Below are 9,697 nucleotides of genomic sequence, written 5' to 3'. Positions count from 1 at the left end.
CTGTTAAATCTATCAGAAGATCTTCCTCTGCTAGAGTGGAGGTTGGCCAATGTTTTCACCATGAGGGGAAGAGGAAGTGTATCTCTGTGTCACAGTAGGACCCACCCACACTATCTCACCAAATATAGCGAGAAGGTGCCACTGTGTTAGGTTTGTGCTGTCTTACATAAAAAGAATGGTGATTTCTTAAAGATGGATATGTAACAGCTTGTGGTAAAACATGTTATCTAGCACTTCATCTATGCTTCTTATACCTGATGGAAAAAACAGATAGCAGATGGTGCACCCAGTGCGCAAGGAGAGCTAAGGAGGTCACAGCTAACAGGTACTTCATCTGATATAAACATTTTAAATGTTAAATCTGTGTCATTTCAAATATAGGCTTTCACTGCCAATATGCATTAACAGAGACACATAGACAAAAATACAGCTGTTAATATTACATACTATTATAAAAATAATCACAAACTTTAATTCTTAAAGGAAACTTTTAATTTTCTTCTCTTCGCACAATAAACCATTGATTTGGTTGTACACAGTAAAAGGTGAATAATTTTTATAGCAAAAGTAAGTGTAACATGTAGTCATATGCATCCCAGAGAACACTGTTTATTTAATTTAAAGTGATTTACTAAAAAAAGTTGCAAAATATCTTCCGTTTTGAAATGAGAATTAGCACCAAAAGTTGACTTGAAACCTGAATTTCTGCTTGATTTTCAGATTGTTTTTCTACACATCTGCACTGTTAAGACATTTGGAAAAGAAACATTTTGCAGTGCAACATATAATTAATAAACCTAAAATGGCTAAGATGTACCACATTTAATTTGCTTTTATTGCATCTGTTAATTTCTGCATGACAGACAGAAAGTGAGTACTGCAAATGCCATTACCAATGGCAAGTCTAGTGCCCAATTAAAATAAAATAAAACTACACAACATTAGTCAGCCATGATCCCTTTTTAACTTGTCATATCTACAAAATCTAATCCTTCTTTAAACTGCAGTGAAAATAAATCATAACACTAAGGTTAAAAAACTAAAAATCTCAGATGGAATGGTTAGTGCATCCATAAACTTTAAGGTCTCAGTTTCTCTTAAAGCTCGTCCCGAGCCGTACTGTCCAAAGGGGACTGGAGCACGACTGTGTTTTGGGCCTCGCGGCTGATCTCAGCTTGTTCCTGAGTTTTCCCAGAGCGTGCTGTTCTGTCCCAGTCTGTACGGACCTTATCATTGTCCCACACAGTGGAGGTCTCAGTATCGCTGATGTAGCCGGGGTCGTCTGTATAGTGAGTTGGATACACCAGGAGAGGCTCTGCAGAAAATGCCTTCAGGTCCCTGCTTTCAAACTGCTCCATATAATCAGAGCTGTAAATAAAATGGCAAAGTCAGCAAAACAAGAAGTTTCCAAGACGTTTCTGTAACTCCGTGTGCACTTTTACTTGCTGAGGTAAAAACTTACACAGGGTGTTTGTTGTACATTATAGGAAGAAACTCATCTACCGGCAAAATCATTTTCAGTGGTTCTGCTTTCAAAAGCTTTTCAGCACCCTGCAATGAAATCATATAACCTAGAGTCCAGTATGAATAATCTGCTTCCACTAAGTTATGTATATTTGGCACTGCTTTCTCCTTGTGATCCACTTGCATTCTTTTCCGACCAATATATCTACAAGAAAGAAAGAAACATAGAAGTTTGGTGAGAAAAACTGCTGACTGAATATAACTGAGATAAATAAAGGAAGAACGAACTTACATAAGATCCCAGTCCAGATCTTCATGTTCAACCTCACTCATCATCAAGCGACGTTTGAAGAAGACCTCAAAACGAAGGTCATCTTCAATCACAAGGGAAGTCTGCAGATGGCGATCTACAATCTAAGACAAATAACCTGTCAGTATTGTTTTAGTTTCAAAACTGTTTAAATATTCTGCTTCTGACATTCACCTCCTTCCAGATGTTATAGTGGGAAAGAAAGCAACCTAGCTCTCCCTTTGTCAGTGGTCGACCATGGTAAGGGTCCTCATATCCTGGGAGCATATTAATACCCAAGGCATGAATTTCACTGACATTCATCGCTCTGAAATGAAGGCAAGACAAGTTTATTTGTAAAGCACCATTAAACTGCACTAAAGACACGAAGTACAGCGAAAGAAATATAGTCAATTTTAAGCATCACATGAAGGGACCAAACATTAATATGCAAATGTAAAACAAATAAAAAGCTAAGATGTGTGTGAAAAGCTAGAGTAAACAGTAATGTTTACAGTCTTGCTTTAAATGAGCCAACTGTTTCAAAACCATCTCAGGGTATTAGTGAATTACTTCCAGAGCTGAGGAATATATAAACTAAATGCTATACCAAATAAACATCTCAGGGTCCAGATGATATCACATATGATGTGCATCTTTTACAAACAGAAAATCAGTGCAGTGACAAGATTATCTTAGATGGGCCCCCGCTCACAGCATTCTGTAACTAGATAGGGAGGAAGAAGAGAGCATCTCTTCTTCCTCCCTATCTGCTCCATAGTTTGGATTTTTAAATTCTCCTCATTAGAACAGATTTTAAATAATGCTGTCACAGAAGCCCAACAGTGACACAAATCCAAAAATTTATAGGTTCCTGTTTTGTGAAATACAAATAATAATAATAATAAAGAAATAATATATATATATATATATATATATATATATATATATATATATATATATATATATATATATATATATATATATATATATGTAGTCTCAATTAATTACTCAATGAAATAATTAAACTGTGCAATCTGATTAAAATTTCAATAAAATCTAATGTAAAATATACATGAAAATTGAAATTGTTATATATTTTTTATTTCCTGTACCAAAGTATGTCATGAAATAATAGCTATATCACACTAGAGAAGAGCCCTTACATCTGATTGGTTACCCCACACAGCAACTAACTACTGATTTACACTGTCCTTTATAATTTACTGAAGCGGATTAATAAACTAAAAGTCAGAATTGTTAGTGACCAAACCATCTTTGTGTTTGGAATGGGGGTGCGGACTTCCTCCCCTCTACTGCATTGACAATTAGGAAGAAAGAAATACAAACTGTTCTGTGTAAGTTAAATAATAGGTGTATACCTTTCTTCAAAAACAGTCCTATTTTGAAAAAAAAAAACCACCTTGCTGACCATAACTTGATGGTTGGAGGGCCCACTTGTGGGCCCTGGACAGCTGACTTGGTTATCCTCCCTTGTCAGCGGCTTGATTCTGGCAGGGTTTTAAGATGGTAGTCAGCTAAATCACTAACAGCTTTTCAGTGGTTATTAAAATTTCAGTCCTTAACCAACCCAGTATTTTTGCATTCTGTCTGGTCCTTAGCCTCATTGAGTATACTTGAATATTGATCTCTAATCCTGCACATCTGGCACCATTAATTTGGCCTTTTGTATTAAGTTGGAGGAAAATTCTGATCCCTCCATTTACTGATATTATAGGCACAGTGATTGTAAGGAAATGTGGCCATATGGTGACACAGAAGTATAAAGTTATACATCATCTGTATACAGGTATTAAGAGATAAAGTACTCCATAATCTAAGATAGGGGGAACATTGAAACGTTGAATACACGTGGTCCCGAGAACAGAGTCTTGGGAAACTCCACATGAAAAGAGAAAAAATGTGACACAAATTGCCTTAAGAAAAAAAATTTTTTGATAGACTGAACTGTGTTAATATTTACAGAAGAGTAAACTTACTTTCCATCTACTGCTGCAATGACCTTACATGTAATTGTTTGCTCATACAGGGCCCTTAGCATACGCTCTCTGCGGTCTTTCCGCCTCTGCAAGTTTATCATAAAACTCTGCACAAAAAATAAAGCCATCAAGTGGTAACTCTTGAGGGGGATGCTTACAGAAAAGAAATGGGCCGAAGGCAATTTTTGCAATTACCATCTTCACACCACTCTACGTACCTCATCAAAGCCCATTTGGTCAGTTTTTTTTCTAGGAACATGGATGTATTTGGAAGGTATTAGATGAGAATTTCGCACTAGAAAATAATATGAAAGATGAAAGCAGAAATGATAAAAATTATATGCTGGATAAAGATTCATGCTAAAGAATAAGTTACAGTTATAGATTGAAAGAATTGAAGCCAGCAATAAGGAGGAGGTTGGTTGCAGTCAAAATGCAGATAACTTACCATTAACTTCCAATAGCGAGTGTAAGAAGCTATCAGCCTCGTCTTGCAAGGTATTGTGGGAGCGTAGAGGTACAGGAAGATAACCATAGGTGTCCTTATTACATACAAACATTTGAACATCTGTAAAGTGCAAAAAATACCCCTTTAACTACAACTAACAGTCAAATGAATAACATGCTTACATTTATAAGATAAGCAATTACTTGTTAAATACCTGCCATCTGAGCAGAGAATGCAAACACAATGATGTCGTCAAATGCCCAACTGTATTCTGGATGTGGCGGGTGAAAGGCTAGATGCCTTGAAGCCTGTTTCCAGAGGTCTATAAGGAATGTGGAGTGAACCATTGGAACAGCAAAACAACCTTTATGGACTTGCTTCCTGATAGGTAGGTAGGCAGGGGTCCGTCTATAGTAACCCTAATGAGGGAAGGTTTATTAACATGTGAATACATTATGTAAGTCAGATCAGGTAAACCAAATTATTATAATACTACCTGTGAGGTCATTCCACACCAGAAATTTGAATAGGCACCACGGGACTCAAGCATTGGAGCTATTACAGTCTTATTTTCTTTCATTAGCTTCCAGAGTACATCTCGATCAGTAAGAAGGTTATCACAATCCACAAACTGCACAGAAGTGAGAGGATATATGTTTATAATTAGCCAAACATAAGAAAGGTTGGGGCAAATACAGTAAAGAAGTACAAACCCATAATCAGTCCCTTGTGAAGATCAGATTTAGCAGCAGAAGATGGAAGTAGTCTTGATGTCCAATGATGTCCAACTCTCCTTTATAGCATTACTTCAAGTCAATTGACATCACAGGTATTTAATTTAGCTCTCTTGAGGTCCTTCTCCAGCATTTCAAACAGACTGAGGTCTAGAATTTGACTGTGCCTATTCAGCACCTTTACTGTGTTAATTTTCAGTCATTCTGTTGCTGCTGTGTTTGAGATGATTACCCCATTGATGATCAAATTACACCGAAATTTAAACTGCCTATCAGATAGGCAAACATTTGACTCTAGAATAAATTGGCAAATTCATAGACTCAGTGGCTATCAGGTAGGGGTGCACCAACCGATCGGCTGGCTGATCAGTCACCCAAGATTTCCTTAATTTTGGGAGATTGGTGATCAGCCGATACTTACATTTGAAACAGATCTTATCTACCAATCTTATCTACTTGTCTAACCTATTGTGCAAGTTTTGTTTCTTTTTAAAATGTGAAAAATGAAAGACTGAAGGAAATGCAATGCTCTAAAGGTTTCATTGATATGTCAGAGCACTACCTCGTGTTGTTAAAACAAGTTTGTGCTGTTTCACAGGTATTGTTCAATGTTTTTCAGTAAAATAAGTTTGAAACTTTAAAGGTATATTGTGACACCTGACAGTGTCAGTTCTAAAAAAATGGTAATGGCCAAAATCAGAATGGTCAGGTCAGGCTTTTTAAAAATAGGCAATCAGTGCATCCCTACTATCAGGTGCTAACTGGCTTTCTCTGAGCACCCCATACTTGTTCTATTGTTTTCTTATTGCACAACCTTGAACTAACATTTAACATGCTAAGTGAGGCCTGCAGCATCTGATATGTAGTTGATGGATTATTTGAAATTTTCCTGAGCGTCGTATGACCTTGGATGAATTTGATAAAACATTTTTGGGGCATGGCCAGATTGAGAGGCAGTATCAACTGTTTCTTTATGTTCCTGATTATGTATTTCATCTTTGGCATTGTATTAACACAGAGCAAACCACCCGCTTTTATAAAGGTAGTCACACCTACTGATGGTCAGGAAAGGGGTACGATTTGACTAGCAATACCTGGCACCTATTTTTCCTTTTAAATCCTAATGCAAGTAGCAAGGGTGTACTTAGTATTCACAAGAATGTTAAAACTCAGATAAGCTTTTTATTTCCCATGAATACATGTAAAGTGCTTTGTCTTAAAACGAAAAAGTGAATGTGAAACATAAACGGAGCTCTACTAATTAGTTGTAACTGTCTAGTTAAAACAAACAGTCCATTTAATTTTTTTCTCTCAAAAGAGAAAGCTGAGAAGCAATTCTAAGGAGATAAAATTATTGCAATTCAAAATGTTCAAAACCTCAGAATTACACACCAGTGAAGCAAAACAATGTGGGCTGAGCAGGGGAAAACAAACAGAACTCTGCGCCGTGTTGTGCTCACAGTTCAAAACGTAGATGCATTATACCATAGTACACACCTTAGGAGTGACAAAGGAAGAGTGTTAAATTTAACACCCTGTGCTCCACTTAAATTACAACTGTGGTTGTGATTGTGCCTTCATTTTATACTTATCCATTGTCTGCTAAGATAAAAATAGTTCAAAAGATAGCACAGTGCTTAAAAATGGGAACATGTCTAGTCTTATTGTGCTCCGATTTGTATCCACAGAGTAGTGTTTAGACCTACCATCAAGTAGTCTGCCCACATTTCACGAGCAGACTCCAATGCTCCTTGTCGAAGCTTCTTAATATGCTCATAACGGAGATCTGTCCAGTGTTTAGGACCATCTTCATCCGTGTAATGACTTAGAGAGACATCTTAGAGTTATTGATTGACATTTTTATTGTTTGTTAATTGATTCTGTGATTATGTTAAGCAACACAGAATTTTACTAAAAGCTCCATGTAACAAACCTGGGTTCTTCTTTTGGCCTCCACTCTACATAATGGTAAAGGTTCTGCACCTTTAATAGCCAGTCGCGCAGAATTACTGTGGTGTTGTCCTCATTGTGATTGGTTGCTACCCTGTAAATATGCAAGAAATGGAAATACTAAACATATAACATCAGTAAAGTTTGACCAAGAACAGCAGGTGAAAAAAGGTTAACAGCAGTTTGCCAACTGTTGTCTGACTGAGCTCAGTCAGAGACTGGGTTGAAAGAAAAAACCATGACTCAAATAATAATAGCCCTATGTTAACTTTTTGTAATCTCATTGTATGCAGCTGTGGGAACTGACACAAGTGTTAATAATCCCAACATCATGAAACAAAAACACTGAAGTGACCTGATATATTTTAGGTTAGGTTAGGGGTGGTTTAAAAAAGTAAATATAAAAAGCATACACAAGACACAGTTGACAAGTAAAACATTTGTTTGTAAAACGTTAACACAGAAATTTAAGAAATTGAACTGTCTGAGGCAAATGTACCCATGTTAGAGGGTAAGTTTGATGTCACTCTTTAGAAGAATGAAAACATGCCACAGATATTGTTTCAGCACATACAGCTGAAAGATTTAGCAAAAAATAATCAAGATGAGCAAAACTGGTAGTCATATCCAAAAAGACGTGTAGCTATACTGCAACAAAACATGGTTCTTGTGAACTACATTACATTGATCTATCACATAAAATTCCAATAAATGCATATAGCTTTGTGGTTGTAACATAGCAAAACATGAAAAAGATAAAGGGATCTAAGATCCTATAAATGTGTAAAAAACTTTGAACATCTGATATCATTTAAACAAATGAACATGCCTTGTTAAAAAACACGTTTGATGTAATTATGCAGGATAGATCCGTGCCCTCATACTTTACTCAGCTCATATGCAGTAGATATTGAAAGAAAAAAACAATAATGCAACAACACATAAACCACAGCACTTGCCATCTGATAGCTGGGTTCATTTTTTCACTTCTCTGGATAAAAGCCATAATGGATGTTATGGAAAGATTTCTTGTGAATCTTTTTGCTAAATGCAAGAAGGTGTAGAGGACTCCAACTTGTCCTTAAACTGTTTCCAGTTCCTAAACAGATTAAACACATTTTGCGAAAAAGATACTACAAATGACCTATAAAGTTATTTTACTCTAAACACATATTCACATGAGTTGCACCTCCATTATCTGGTCTATTTTTACTGCGGTATCATAGACTGCAGCACTAATTGCAGACACCAAAGATTTAAATGACAGTTTGGTGGGTTATGATTCTGAGGTTTTTGGAACAGTTACAAACAAGCTGTGAGAACTCCCAGCCTATTGCAAAGAACATGAAGCATTTAGAACATCACAAACTGTGACTGCAGAGCATGCAAAACTAAACTGTCAAAAACTATTTACAGTAGAGGGTGAAGTTGAACATCTACCCACGATCTTTGACAAACCTAACACATTTTAACTGAAAAAAACTCCCTCATAAAAGACTCCTCTAATTCTGTTAAGCATGCAAGTGTGGGTGGGCTTTTGGAGCATGTTATTTACTTGGTTTTTATGTGAGAAAACCCTCTCTTATTCCCACCAAACGGTGCAGACAGATGTCTAAATTACCTTTAATGTAAGTCTGCACAATCTAAATTTGTTTCAAAAGATGTGCTTGCCTCAAATATCTGGGATGGGGTAGAGAAAAAGATGCTTAAAATGGCCGAGGGAACACATTTCATCTAACAGAATAATTGCATAACTGGGTAACAAATTACAAAATGATTTGACACAGCTAGACATTTTTTTAGAGGTACAAAATTATTATTTTTAAACAGTCCAATAAAAAAGTAGGAACATAAAGTATGCAAAGGGATCATATTTTTATATGTATATTTCAGTGTATTATAAGGCCTATTATGCTCTCGACACGTTTGGTTTCAAACATGGAGAGATATAGTGAATGGCTGAAATAAACTTTCATATTGTTTGTATTTGAACACTGAATCACACAGCTCCCCTCGTGTCCAAATCCATCTCGTCCCTCCCCTCCACGTTTACAGATCAAAGTTTTGCACATAAAGCCTGATGTTTTCTTTGTTTCTGCTCAATTCTTTCTGCAGAGTTGGATCTATATGTGTTTTTAAACCCAAACTATATATTTCATCGTTTAGATTGTGCGGGCTGAAGTGAAAGTGACTTTGTTAAAGTCCGATAACGATCACTGCGCGACATAATTTGGTAATGCCCCCAAAAAACCCTACTGATGTAGGTCTACCCCTTTTGTCTTTTATTCCTTCCCAACATTGTACAAACGCTTATTTAGGAAGAAACGTTTACCAAATATGCAGTCATTTATTATTTCAGTATAATCTTACCCTTGATTATGCAACTTACCAGAGAGCAATACGCTCCTTTGGGTACTTTAGTCGCTCTATAGTTCCCAGAAAGTACGGCAAAGAGTGCTCAGAGTTTCTACAGATGAGGGCGAGAAGAACCCGAGGAGCCAGGAGCGGAGACTCGGTGCTCCAGCGCTCCTCCGCGAAGTATCCCCGGACAGGAGAGCAGTAGGAGAGCAGCAGGAGGCGCACCACGGCGGAGAGGAAGGCGAGCCCGTGCATTGCGACAACAATCTAAGTTTAATGTGTTGTTATCGTGTTACTGCGCTCGTTTTAAATTATACAGGGCAGCAGCTTTATGCTTCGCGCACATCACAAATAAAGCAGTCTGTGCAGAAGGTCCTAATGTTGCAGTGCGAAGTTGAGCTTTAAAGGGGGTGGGATGGGGTCTGGTCTTAAAGGAGAAACAACATCCAAATAC

General features: G+C 37.0%; 1 protein-coding gene across 1 annotated transcript; it reads right to left on the bottom strand.

Annotated features, from left to right (window-relative positions):
* Positions 1-469: 469 nt before the first annotated feature.
* LOC124864504 (procollagen galactosyltransferase 1-like) lies at positions 470-9,647 on the bottom strand. The gene is made up of 12 exons (XM_047359310.1): positions 9,275-9,647; positions 6,869-6,979; positions 6,642-6,759; positions 4,698-4,832; positions 4,416-4,620; positions 4,202-4,321; positions 3,972-4,048; positions 3,754-3,860; positions 1,949-2,081; positions 1,757-1,878; positions 1,463-1,669; positions 470-1,368 (listed from the first exon to the last, which is right to left on the bottom strand). The coding sequence occupies exons 1-12, from the start codon at positions 9,496-9,498 to the stop codon at positions 1,098-1,100; spliced, it is 1,830 nt and encodes a 609-aa protein (XP_047215266.1). The 5' UTR covers positions 9,499-9,647; the 3' UTR covers positions 470-1,097.
* Between the last annotated feature and the right edge of the window lie 50 nt (positions 9,648-9,697).

The sequence above is a fragment of the Girardinichthys multiradiatus genome, chromosome Y, assembly GCF_021462225.1.
Source record: "Girardinichthys multiradiatus isolate DD_20200921_A chromosome Y, DD_fGirMul_XY1, whole genome shotgun sequence".
Lineage (NCBI taxonomy): Eukaryota > Metazoa > Chordata > Actinopteri > Cyprinodontiformes > Goodeidae > Girardinichthys > Girardinichthys multiradiatus.
The sequence above is the reverse complement of the archived record's forward strand: the minus strand, read 5'-3'. Positions and strand labels throughout refer to the sequence as shown.

Excerpts from the sequence above, each read along its gene's own strand:
- LOC124864504 (XM_047359310.1), bottom strand. The coding sequence starts at position 9,498 with ATGCACGGGCTCGCCTTCCTCTCCGCCGTGGTGCGCCTCCTGCTGCTC. Across the intron at positions 4,322-4,415 it reads ATTCTCTGCTCAGATGGCAG|ATGTTCAAATGTTTGTATGT; the intron begins GTATTTAACAAG and ends TGCACTTTACAG. Across the intron at positions 1,369-1,462 it reads ATGTACAACAAACACCCTGT|CTCTGATTATATGGAGCAGT; the intron begins GTAAGTTTTTAC and ends TTTTATTTACAG.